Source organism: Lupinus angustifolius, chromosome LG01 (genome assembly GCF_001865875.1).
Source record: "Lupinus angustifolius cultivar Tanjil chromosome LG01, LupAngTanjil_v1.0, whole genome shotgun sequence".
NCBI lineage: Eukaryota > Viridiplantae > Streptophyta > Magnoliopsida > Fabales > Fabaceae > Lupinus > Lupinus angustifolius.
Genome location: NC_032009.1, coordinates 15,795,638 through 15,809,726, shown reverse-complemented (window position 1 = coordinate 15,809,726; position 14,089 = coordinate 15,795,638). Strand labels below are relative to the sequence as shown.

At 30.8% G+C, this 14,089-nt stretch overlaps 1 protein-coding gene and 1 pseudogene across 1 annotated transcript; one reads left to right on the top strand and one right to left on the bottom strand.

Annotated features, from left to right (window-relative positions):
• On the bottom strand, positions 1,444 to 10,551 carry LOC109354610 (annotated as a pseudogene).
• LOC109350101 (non-specific lipid-transfer protein 1-like) lies at positions 12,644 to 13,885 on the top strand. The gene is made up of 2 exons (XM_019591241.1): positions 12,644 to 13,061; positions 13,621 to 13,885. The coding sequence occupies exons 1-2, from the start codon at positions 12,721 to 12,723 to the stop codon at positions 13,628 to 13,630; spliced, it is 351 nt and encodes a 116-aa protein (XP_019446786.1). The 5' UTR covers positions 12,644 to 12,720; the 3' UTR covers positions 13,631 to 13,885.

Below are 14,089 nucleotides of genomic sequence, written 5' to 3'. Positions count from 1 at the left end.
CTGAACGTGGCTAATAAAGAGCCATGCTCTTGGTAATTTGAAGTGTTGTTGAAGGTACACCACGTGCTGCTGATGAATTGAGGATTTTACTCAAAGCATGATTAGGACCTGGCTCCCATTCTGGACACCCCGCCACGTCCAGCTACCTTTCCATTTGTAGCATTTGTGATACTGCCATCTTAATATTATGTAGAATATAGATTATGAATTACTTCCAAAAGTCTAGTCACTGTTTTCTTTTGATCCATATCAACAGCAGCTTCGAAGGCCTCCATAGAACATTTGTAAATGGTTGGTGAATGAGGGACAATACATTCCTTCATGGGATTGATTTATTTGAGAGTTTTAAGCATTTCGACGCATATGATCATTTGTTTGCTACTTTACTTTTTTGAATATGCAAGTAGTCCATTATTTTCTTGCCACACTAAGACCATGGATTAATGGGTATAGATTCCCGTTCATATAAAAAATGTGAGGACTCACGTTTTGACTCTAACAACCTTGTGAGCATAATTCATTCCCTAATCTAATCCGAAACAAAGTTCAGTGAATCCGTGAATTACAAGTTCTTCATAAAAAATCATATTTAAACATCTTCATGTCTAATGCTTGTGTTGAAAAATCATTACTTAAATTAATTTAATCAAGGATAACGTGTTTGCACTTTAAACATCACAAGACTATGATCGGTCTGATGAGCATAAAAAAAGAAGATAAAATCTTTAACAAATTGAGTGTTTATTGATCAGGGAAAACTCTTATGAGTCAACCGATGTGAGGAGACTACGAAACTAGGCCGGACAAAATTGAGTGTTCACAAATATCCAACTTTTCTAGCTACAAGGTGATAAATATTGAGAAATTGAAATTATGGTACTTGAGTTGGATGTAAATTATATTTTTACATATATCTTCATTAGAATTACATGACTTTTTTCCTTATCTAATCAAAAAGCAAGAATTACATGACTATGCAATACATGATTCCTTTATTTTCACCTTAAGAAAATATGGAGATATCACTCATATATGAATATCTATATTTTTACATATAACTTCATTAGAATTAAATGATTTTGTTCTTATGTAATCAAAAAGCAAGAATTACATGACTATGCAATACATGATTCCTTTATTTTCGTATTAAAAAAATATGGAAAAGTCATTCATATTTTAATATCTTCTCCCGTGGCAAATTTAAAGAGGGAGAGAATTAGTTTTGTACTATGGTCGAACTGCCACACCACTCAATTTCATTCTCCAATTTAAATATTATTTGTGTATACTATGTTTGTACCAGCATAAATGAACATGTCCCCTTATTTACTTCTATTTTTTATTTTTAAACTTTCTTTACTTTATATCAATAAATATATAAGGTTTTAAATTTGTTCGGTGATTTTTATAAATGTTAATATGACTACAAAAGTCATGTTACAATCATGATATATTAAAAAATTCACAAGCATACCGTAAAGGAAAAGGAATACACCTACTAGATGTATAATGACAAACAACCAATCTCCAAAGCCTCATCGAGCTACGACTAGCAACGTCTTCTTCATCATTCCTGTTGATTATAACTGCCATCACCAATGAAGCAATGGAACCCATATTAGCCTTATACTGAGCATGACAACCATAAGGTACACGAAGCATTGATCCAACCAAACACAAAGGTTGCACAAGGGCCTCATCTTGTACCACCCTTACAGGAGAAATATGACAATCCACAATCATCCTAACCTTATTATGCTTAAACAAAAACCGTGAAGCCTGCGATATATCAGTAGCAAGGTAATGTAAACCAATATAAGGCTCCAAATCAGCCCTCTTAATTTCAGAAATAACCTCACCATGCTCATGCTCATGAAACTTATTAACCATAACTCAATCATACACAGTTAACTTCCTATTATTCTCAATCACAACATCACAAATAAGCTTAACATCACCCCCAGGTAGTGATTGCAACAACGAAATAGCACGAATCACGAGCTTATGCCTCTACACTACCCCAACAATGGAAAGTGTAGGATCTTCAATCCTAGGAGGCTCCAAATCAATACCAACACCAATATCAATGTCATGCAATATACTATAAAACGCCTTACCATAACTTCTAGAATGTACCCAAATCGGGTTGAGGAGTGTGATCTCCCACACCCCAAAAGCCTTCTCTAACAAAGTCGCACTAGAGTGAGTGAAAAGGGTTCTAACATTAGTGCCAACACTCAAAATCTCAGGACTCTCAAGGCTAGGAACTAATTGAGGAGTTATGTCAAGCATGTCGCATGAATTATCAGAATAACCTATTACACGGAAGGAGGGTTGACCAATGGTGATCATGCATCCAAAGGGTTGAATTGTACCGCCATACTGAATCTTGAGGAGGTAGGCGGTGATCTGTTGTTCAGATATGGAATCAGAGAAGTGGGTGGTGGTGATGATGGCGGTGAGGCAAGCGAAGTGAGAGTAGTTGAAGGAGTCGCTAGATTGTTCAAAAACGGTGTGGAGGCAAGTGTCTTCGGTGTATTGAGTGATTGCTTTGATGATAGAGTGAGAAGGTTTAGATGGAGTTCATTTCTTTGTTGAATTTTCAATCATTTGTTCTTATCTCTTTGTTGAAGAACTTATCTTCATAAAATTATTAAGACAAGAACAAAAGAAGAGGATAGTGTTGTTGTTGTATTGTCTAGGATGACATATATATCTTTGTTTCACTGTCTACATGAACCATGGATTAATCTCCACAAACTTAACCTATAATAATATTTTGATTTTGTACTACATAATAGCAAACATGGTTTAAAAACCTTATATATTAGTATTTATTGTGTTCCATTAGGAGTATTTTGGCCTTTATTATGTTGTATTGGTCACTAAGTCTCTTTATAAGGCATATCAGATATTTTGGTTCCCTATAATTCTTGATGGTTATCAAGAAATCACAACTATATTTTTTGCAAGTGGGTATGGGTCTTAGGAAGTCATGTTCTTCCTATAGGATCTTGAGGTAAGTGAAGTAAATGGATACACCTCTATCATCTCCTTGTTTAATGGAATGTATTTCTTGGAGTAAGTTAGAGGTTCTAAAATGATCACCATTTAAGAACGTGTCTCTAAGGTCTTGCCAAAGTTCTTGTGCATTGTCTATGTTAATGGTGTTTTTGGCAATTTGTTGTGTTAAGGACCTTCTGATCCATGAGATCACAATTGTGTTGAATCTCTCCCAAGCAATAAATTTTGGGTCTGATTGTTGTAGTATTCCTATTGTTCCATTGGCGAATTTGACTTTCTCATTGATAAGAGTGCCCTCCTCATAGATATGCTCCAAAAATGGTAGTTTGTTCCATCTAAGGGTGGTGAAACTAGCACAATTCCTAGGTTCTCACTTAGATGAAGGTAGTAGGGACTAGTTGGATTTTGTGATGAATCTCCATTGTGATGTGCTTATTGAGTCTCATTTGATTTTGTGTCCATTGTTTTAGTGAAGATGATGAAAAAAATGGAACTGATATATTTTGATTGGAGAGGGCGTATATAGAGAAGAAGAATAGAAGGAAGACGAGACAAAATGGACTTGCAATAGAGCTCTCAAATCGAGAGCTCTAATACCATATTGAATTTCAAAGGAATGTAGAGAAAAAACATTATATTGTATTGAATGAAAACAAGTGTATTTTACAACATTTTATATTGATTACAAAGATTGCTTGCAATGCAAGCAATAATAACTAATCGTAACTGAGTAATTTTAGAACATGTTAAATGTGGCTCTACTACAATTATCTATTCTTAATAAAAAAAAATACTTTTAGACAAGATTGATGACATGTTGATGTGTCTTTGGTGATTTGGTGTGCCATAGGTAAATATTTGGTGTGGCCTCTAACCCTAGTGCGCTAACACTTGCACACATCGCAGATTTGGTGTGGCCTCTGACCCTAGTGCACCAACACTAGCACACATCGCATGTGCACTAATGGCACATTGGCGTGAGTGTTTGACCAAGTCTTTTTGAAGCTTGCGAATCATATAGCTTGCACATTCTTAGGCATCTTGGCGCACGTAAGGCGCTTGGGCGCTTGGCACGATACTTTGGCATAGTCATGGGCACTTGGCATGACACTTTGGCACAATCATGGGCGCATCTTGGTACGACATTCTGGAATGATCATGGATGAATCTTGGCAAGACACCCTCGTACAATCATGGGTACATCAACTTGGCAACTCGGCATGGGCATGGCACATCTATATTGGGCGCATCTGGCATGTGTGTTTATGAACTTCATTAACACCCTTCAAATTTTTTGTGAGCCCCCACCTAGTCAATAATAAATTTAAACTATCGTTTTAGTCTCAAACTTTTAAAACCTAGACTTATATTCGTCCCTCTGTTATCATGTGTTTGTTAATGTTTACACAATCACTGATGTGATATTAATTGCAAAGTGGAAACTTATTGTTGAAATTTTTTTCACGTCGACAAAACTGTCGTTCCTTTAACTTTTTTTAAAATTTAAACTGAAAACGATGTCATTTTGTCAAAAATCACTACATAATCATGGCAAATGTGTACATATATGTTCATAAGAAGTTAAGACAAAACTAGCAAATCATTTTTTAGACAACATGATGGTTAATTTTCCCCCATGAATATCACCATGATTAATTGAAGCATCATAGAAGACACATGAGGGTATAATGGCTTCGATTCAGGCACCACCATGGACCTCACAAAGAGGATCTAACCGATTTGACGACAATCATAGTTAGTAGGAGATAGTGTGACTCTAGTCCCTTAGCATCTGGCTACATGCTCCGAGCTCGGGCGATGGCTTCCATGATGGTGTCGTGTTAGAGCGGTGCAGGTGGTTTGAGTTGCAAGTTGGGATCTTCGTGACCATATGGTTGGGGTTTTATTTTGATTTGTGTAAGGTTATGAGTATGAGAAGAAACATGCGAGGAGCATAATATCTAGCATATAACAGATCAGATCAGGCAGATTTTTTTGGTGAGCAGACCATGCTCAGGATTTTTAAAAAAGTTTATTTAGCTTAACATTAATATTATTATATATTAATATAAGTAATATTTCTATACATGCCATTTTAATATGAAAATATATAGAAAAAATAATTTAATTGTTAGGTTTATATGAGCCTAGTCATAAGTAGGTTTTTTGTCTTTTAAATGTAGACATTTTGACCTATTTCAAGACAATATAAACAGACCTTTAAATAGGTTAACATGTGAGACCAAACTTTTAAACATGACAAGTCTAGACTGATTGTTTTAAACTGATAAACAACTCGAGTATTACTTATATATTAATATGTAACTATTATATATTAATTTTAATATAAAAATGTATACAAAAATATAATTTAATTGTTAAGTGTATATGAGCCTAATTAAAAGTAGGTTCAATAGCCTATTTAAGTGTAGATTTGTTGACCTATTTCAAGATCATATAGTATAATAGACCTTTAAATAGGCTAACAAATCATACCAGACTTTTAAACAAGCTAAACCTATGATGATTTTTTTAAACTGATAAATAGCCCATCCCTAAGCTCGAATATGATAAATAAGTTTGGTTTGTTTTTACCGTTATTTATGAGTGTGTGGGAGAGTGGCTAGGAAATTGCAAGCTAAAGAAGTGGGTTAGTTTTTTTTTGTATTACAAGTGGTATCGTTATGTCTTTTGGGTAAGTAAATAATTTCTTTCAGAATTTGTGGTTGTCTTTCTCAACAAGTGTTAATCTATAGAATTAAATTATTGACGTTTTAGTCATTCTACGGATGTAGTAAGTCTTTACACAATAGACCAAAGCATCATTGATGGCACAGAGGTCACTGTAATTTTAAATAAAGTGTCGTCTTTTTGAATATTTTTCATGGTGAAAAATAACAAAAATGTCATGTATTGCAAATGTGTTCTTCTTTTACCCTTAATAGATTTCAATGGACATAGGGACTAATATGTATCACGTATAAGGAAAGTGAAGACTAGGTTGATGTTGTTACCGTAGTTTACAATAATTTTAAATGACACAAAATAATACTTATTGACTGAGGTATAACCAGATCACTCTCTTTTAACGTTTTGTGGCACTGTCCAAAATATGCAAGCAGACTATCAATCACGCTGTCCCCAGGATAAAACAACTCAACTCTATTTTTGAATTCCTACTACATTATAAGAACCGATCTCGAATACATCCATCATAATATGACTATTAGTGTCAATTCTCGAAATGTCCATAATATGACTACCCGTGCTAATTCTATTTTCCCACAATCTGGTTACCAGTGCCGGTTATCAAAATCCCCATAATTTGGCTGCATGTGTCAATTCTTAGTGCCACAAAAAGTAAATAGGAGAAGTTTGTCGAAAATGTTTCGTCTGAGAGTATGAGGGAGAAAGAATAAAATCGAGGAAATATTGCTCGACTGGTACAAGGAAATATGAAAGGAGAATGCCTCTATTTATAGAGGCCTCGAACGAACATCTTCATCGTACGATCAGATGGGAGATGCATTCCCAAAAGTCATATTCTTTACCCTCATTTAGAGTCTTTTCATTTAAAACCCAAAAATTATTATTAATGGTTCATTAATTTATTGTTGAAAATCATCAAATTTTAACAGTTGATAATTAATTTTTTTTTGGACGAAATTGGTAAGCACATACAATTTGAGGGATCCAAATTGGTTTTATTTGGAAGATAGGTGGTCTTGCATTATTGTTAATGAGTTTGGACCAGCAGATGATGTTGAGTGGAAAAGGCTTTGGAGGATTTGTGAGATGCCAAGTGTAATGGAATGGAACTTAGTGTTAAATAGGTGATTTCAATGCAATCAAAAGTGTCAATGAGAGGAAATGTGTGCTAGATGAGTTGGTTTTATCAACGAAGGTTTAGGATTTTAATGTTTATAAGTGATATGAATTTAATTGTTCCTCTTGTGTTTTGGAAGACATTTACTTGGTTACGCAATGATGGTTCTTGCTTGAGTAGGTTGGGTAGATTTTTTGCCCTAATCCATTAGACTTAATAATTGTTAGTTACTTAATCCATGTTTTTAAATTGAACACAAAGGGACCATCTCATATGATAGATATGTTCTCTTCTCCGATTATTAAAATTGTGATATATGTCTTATTTAACTACTTTCTACAAAAATATTTTTAAAAACTGAAAAAAAAATCATACATGTTATAATTTTAATTGTTAAATGAAATAATGGATATTTTATTCTGAAATATGGTGGATAATTAGTTTTCTTTCCTATAGTGGTAGGTAGGCTTTTTGTTTGAAGAAAAAAATAAACATTCTTGAAAGCGGTTATTAAAGTCTAGAATATGGAGGTGTTTGGGAATGTGGATGCTAACTATAAATAAGCTGACAACTGACATTAATAAGCTTGAGATCGGTAGGCAGAGGAGGGGCCTATTTTTTATGAGGACTTTCTTACACGAGACTTTTAAAAATATTTAAGAAGAGAATTCAAGTTTAGCTTACAATATTTAAAAATAGAGAAAATATATAAACAATGATAGTGTAAGCAAAGATTTCTACATTATCAATACACACAGTTTGTAGATAACTATTAATGATATTTAAATATGTAGATGATATATGATATATATTGTATATAAATATTTATACTTGCAATATATAAATATTACTCTTTAAAAAATAAAGATAGCTTTTTTTAACAAAAAGAAAATGAATAGGATATGGCTTAAGCATGGATGCTAATAAAGCCTTTTTCTCATGCTTCTTTTGTTAATAAAAGGTGGAATAATAATTTATTGATCCTTAAGGTAGCAAGGAGGTGGAATCAAGCAAGAAATTGATAATTTCTTCTGTTACTCGAAACTATGATAAATTTTATTACAAAAATCAAAATTGAATTTATTAAATACAATTTGAGATTGATAAAGTTTATCAACTTTTCTTTATATACAAACATATATGTATTTATATTAATGATCATCATCTGATTGTGATATAAATTTGAACTCATAACTTGCTAGAAAATTTGCAAACTTTAATTAGATCTTAAACTCAAAAAGGTTGAATTTGTTTCCAAACATTACTCCTGCTAACATTATCTTAAGTAGGGACTCTATCCATCTTGGACATTTTTTAAACTTTAGTTTTGAACTCTGCATAATATAAGATAAAATGGTTCGAAAAGTACAACCTTGTTTAAGTTCTCTATGTATGCTAAATTGCTAATCTCCTAGGTAAGACTACTATTATTGAAATATATGATTTTTTTAAATACCTTAAATTATATTATAAAGAATATCTAAATGATATAAAGATAATATGTTATTAGGGATAGCAAGGGGTACGGGTACTAGCTACCCGCTACCCGTTTTAAAATAGGAGACTATTACCCATACCCGCCCGTATTTATACGGGTACCCATGTGTTGGTTTTTCGCGGGTATTTTTGCATACCCGCAGATACAACAGGGACCCGCGGGTTTTATATATTATCAATGAATTTCTAACTTCTTACTTCTATTATGTTTCAAATGAGATGAAATTTAATTATTTGTGTGCTTTTTGATTAAATATTTGGCAAAAATGTTAAATATATTGGAGTTTCCTATTTGTGTGATTTGTTGTTCTCATTTCCTTAACAAAAAAAATATTTTTCTTTGCAATAATGTGCGTTTCTACGTACGTAATAATATTTCTAGGATATTTCACCATTAAATTCAATAAAAGACGTAAACAAGGTAAAAATGTAAAAAAGTAAAAGGAAAAGATGTACATAGTGTAATGAAGGTTATGGTAATATACTTTTTATTTTAACTAAAGGTAATATAGTAATCACATAAATAACGGCTACTCGCGAGCACAAGTACTATAATACCCATATCCGCCCATATTTACTACGAGTATTTTTAAAAACTCGTTTATAAAACCCACAGGTACTCATTTGTTATCATACCTGTGCCCTATGGATTTTACTTGCAAGTACCCACAGGTACAGGTTTTTTGCCCCTATATGTTATACTATGATGACTACATCTTAGATTTATTTAAAATCTCTTAAAAATATCTTTTAAGATTAAAATTACTTTATTTAATCTTTTATGATTTGTTTCCTTATTTAATTAGAAGTCTAGTATTATTATGAATATAAGTTAATATTATGTCTTTTGTATTACATTAAAATTAAAATGAGAAATGAAATGATCAAGATAATAAATCATGTTATACTGTTGTGAGTAATAATATGATATTATTGTTATACAAAATACTTAATGTTAACAATTATTTATATTAATATTGTATTTTTAATTAAACAAAGAAACAAATTATAAAAAATGAAATTAAGTAATATCTATTCTAAAATATCTTCTAAAATACTCCAAACAAATCTAAGATAATAATATAATATGTGATATGATTATTATATTTATATATCATTTAGATATGTTTTAAAATATAATTTAAGATATTCTAAAATACTTTCACATATTTTCCACATACTCACTTTCTCAAAAGATACCAGTTATCTATGGTCTCACTTTTAAAGGCAGTGTAAACCTCATTATCATATAATAAAGAAAGGGCAACTCAAAATAATCACAAGACTCTCAAAATTAACTATTAATTAGGTCATACTTGCTTTAGTAGTGTTTTTCCAATAGTTGAAAACGTCATTTTGAAGCAATCACACCATCGAAAATTTCAGGATTAGCTAGACAAACGGATTAGCGAGGCGAAATTTGATGGCCTGAACACATTTTTACCTTTACAACCGGAAGTTTGGAAATAATTTTATAAATAAACGACTAGGAAGGAATTCAAATTGGACAGAACTCCCCCAACATTTATGGATACTTAACTTTAGGTAATAGTGAGTAGAAATAATTAATAAAATCTTGACAATACATTAAAAATATAATTATAATTAAAATTTAATCCTAAATAATAGTACTAAAATTCATAAATATATTTGTTTCCAAATACCAACTTATTATATATCTCTTGCACATAATAAACTTAAAATTTAGCAACTGATCGGATTTTTTTGAAAAATAAATCACTATTAATGCTGAGAAAATCGACAAAACCGGTCGTACTGCTCTATTGAAAAAGTGATCGTGAACCGGCCAAATCAGTTGACAATCATAAAAGTTTAAGGGTGACAAAAAGATCTAATTAATGAGTATCCTTAAAAATATTTATAACATATACCCACAATAATATTTATGAGAGAAAACAAGTTATATGATACTTGCATCATGGATATATGCATATTTATCAATATATTTTTAATTAAACTTTTGTATATATATTATATTTTTATTATTATTTTAAAATTATATATTATCTATGTCATAATATGTTATAATGATTTCAATATAATCTTAAATTTATTATATAAATATCTTATTATTTACATAATAATAAATTTCTATATTGATTATTATGAAATATATAAATATATAATAAAAATTAAAACTTATTTGCTATCCGTGAATACCTGTTATTTACGTAGGTAACCATAGATAATGTGGGTTCAGGAAAACATTATCCACACTTGCTCAACCCCTTTGTCATTTCTACATAAGCCCATAAAAACAATTTTTTTTTTCGTTTGAAGCGGTCTCCTCCATAAAAAGGAAGGGCTTTTACGAAATTAAAAAATGAGATAGATCTGGAACAATGAAGATATAGATGCAATTGTAATAGTAATAACCATTTTATTTACACAAGTTAAGAATTTGTTTAACTATAGTATATAATTGTGAGCTTGTAGTGTATCATCGTGAGCTTGTAGCTTTTAATTATAAAGTACTTAAAAACTTGTAGCTTTCTAGGTAGCTTATTAAATTAAATTGTTTCAAAAACTTGTAGCTTTTCTATTAAGAAATTGAGGTAACAAAAATATCTCCAGTAAAAATTCTTATATTAGGGAGTGTTAACAAAAATATCTCAAGTAAAAATTCTTATATTAGAGAGTGTTAGCTTAATTTCTGCAGCACACCAATGGACTCTATCTAACAATTACATAACTTTTCAAAGTAACTTACATGTGGAAACTCAACATCATCTGATTTCACCTACAATAACAATATAAGCGAAGTATTGGATTAGCAATTCATTTGAACCAAAACATGGTTGTAAGTTGATATCTTCTTTTGATCCATATACATGATTTAAGTTTTATCATACCTACTATTTTCTCCATAATTTTGTCATTCTTGTTGAAGATTGTGTCTTTCATATAGAGTGTTCAAATTTTAACCACCCATATGACATTCGTCCATATATTTATTATTTATTTAGTTATTTATTAATTATTAGTTAAAATAATTAAATATACAGATAATTAAAAACCAATATTTTTAATCTTTTATTTTAATATTTAATTTAATTTTATTGGTAATACAATATTGTATTTATTTATAATTAATCTTATATTATTTAGAGATTAAAATATTTGTTTAATTTTTAGTTACAATATCTAATATGATTTTTTAAAATTTGGAATGTAACATTTATAAACTAATCCTTGAAAGTTTTTTTCATTTTCTATAAATATTACTTTACATTATTTTCTAAAAACTAATTTTGATTTAGTCAAAATTTTACAAACTATATAAGAAGGTAAAAAGTTGCGTTCTCCAAGTGCTTATATCAATATCCAACTTTTCTAGCTACAAGGTGATAAATATTGATCAATGGAAATTATGGTATTTGAGTTGGATGTAGATTATATTTTTACATATAACCGGATTACATGACTTTTTTCCTTTTGCAATTAAAACGTAAGAATTATATGTCTATGCAATATATGATTCCTTTATGTTCGTGTTAAGAAAATATGGAAAAGTCATTCATATTTTAATATCTTCTCTTGTTGCAAAATCAAAGAGGGAGAATTAGTTTTGTACTAGGGTGGAACCGCTACACCGCTCCATTTCATTCCTCCAAACTAAATATTAATCTCTGTACTATGTTTTACTACCATAAATGATCATGTCCCCTTATTTACTTCTATTTTTTATTTTTTAAACTTTCTTTATTTTAGATCAATAAATATATAAGGTTGTAAATTTGTTGGGTGATTTTTATAAATGTTAATATAGTTACAAAAGTCATATTACAATCATTATTATGGTTGGATTTATCCATAATTATCTAAAATATCAAACTTTTAAAACTTTGCTAAATGGAGACCACAACCTTACCATTATTTATAGAGAGATACACAAGTTTACATATGAGTAATATTTTAAAAATATATATTTGTGTTTTAACCAAATTATTGAACCCCAATGAAGACTCTAATTTTTATAACATTGATCTCCATATGAAGTTAGGCTAACAAGAAGTATCATTATCATTATTTCACTTTTATATATGCTTCAAATATAGATGAAAGTTTCTAACCCATAATAATCACACAAAAGTCAACTAGGTGTTGTCCCATGCATGTAGCTTGAAGTTTAACTTTGAAATTTGTGTAGAGAAGGTGCCATTATAGCATACTAAAGGAAAATCTCATATCTCAAATCCCTCGGGATAACCAAACATTGAATAAGACTCAACCACCACCTACTCACTACCCTTAAAAATCAGTATATAAACACCAACTCCCACATCACTTCTTAATCACACAAAGTATTCAATTCTGAAACAAACATTTTAAGTTTTATTTCCATTGAGAGAATGGCTGGCATTGTGAAGTTAGCATGTGCAGTTCTTATATGCATGGTTGTGGTGAGTGCACCCTTAACTAAAGCTATCACATGTGGTCAGGTTACTGCTAACTTGGCCCAATGCCTTAACTATCTTCGAAGTGGTGGGGCTGTACCAGCACCTTGCTGCAATGGGATTAAGAACATATTGAATTTGGCAAAGACTACTCCGGACCGTCGCACAGCTTGCAACTGCTTGAAGGCAGCCGCTGCTAATACCCCTGGACTCAATCCTTCTAATGCTGGGTCACTACCAGGCAAATGTGGGGTTAACATCCCTTACAAGATTAGCACCTCCACTAATTGTGCTAGGTATATATGTTTACACAGATTTTAATGTTTTCATTGTTTTAAATTATGGTTATAGTCCTTAATATGTGTCACTTAATATATCTACATAGTATGAAGTGTGATCACATGAGTTCAAATTCTTGTAGCTGTTTGATTCCCTCTTCAAAAGAACTTACCATATCGGTTAACTTTTTCATATTGTTGACATCTCAAGCATGTACTAACCTTCATAAAAGCTTCACTATTACTTTTATTAAATGATAATCTTCTATAAGGACCACTTTGTACTATTTCTTTTACCATTAATGAGAAGAAATAATCATCGCATAAAAAAATTTGATTATTTTTTAATTGAAATTAACTGCAGATGATGTTTGTTATTAATAATAAGAGTAGTAGTAGATAATAGTTAATATTAAAGATTAATCACTTCTCATTAAATAGTTGAAGAAAGAGACATTATCTCATTTCTAAAGGAACAAAGGTAAAAAGAAAGTACTTTTATCTAGGATTCATTTTTGGTTTTTAAGGCTATAAATCTTAACCATGTAGTTTATTGTTTTTTTCTTTCCAATTGCAGCATCAAGTGAAGTGAAAAACTATCGGAAGAATCGGCAACAACCAAGCTATGAGTATAGTAAATAAAAAGGAGTTTCTCCATTAACGTGAGCTAGTCTCCTCTTTTGTGTTTTAAGCTTTTAGCCCGTCACTAAGTTTAAATACTTCTATGTAGTGCTATCATCTTTAAATAAGAGATGGTGATTGAAATAATTATCACAAGTTTGGTTTCCCAGAAATTTGTAGTAATGTGCATGATGTATTGATGTTATGCATTGTTTTTCTTTTGCCCAATTGTCAAATTCCTTTTTCAAGAAAGGAAATTGTATTTATCCTTTTCCATGAATATTTTTAGTGATAAGGATAAATTCTTTTGAGGTGCTAAGGATATATTAATACCCAAAATTTAAAAGTTTCATAACCAAAGTAATTAAACCACAATGCACCCCATTAATAACATAGTATTTGATGTATAGTTTATTTTTAATATA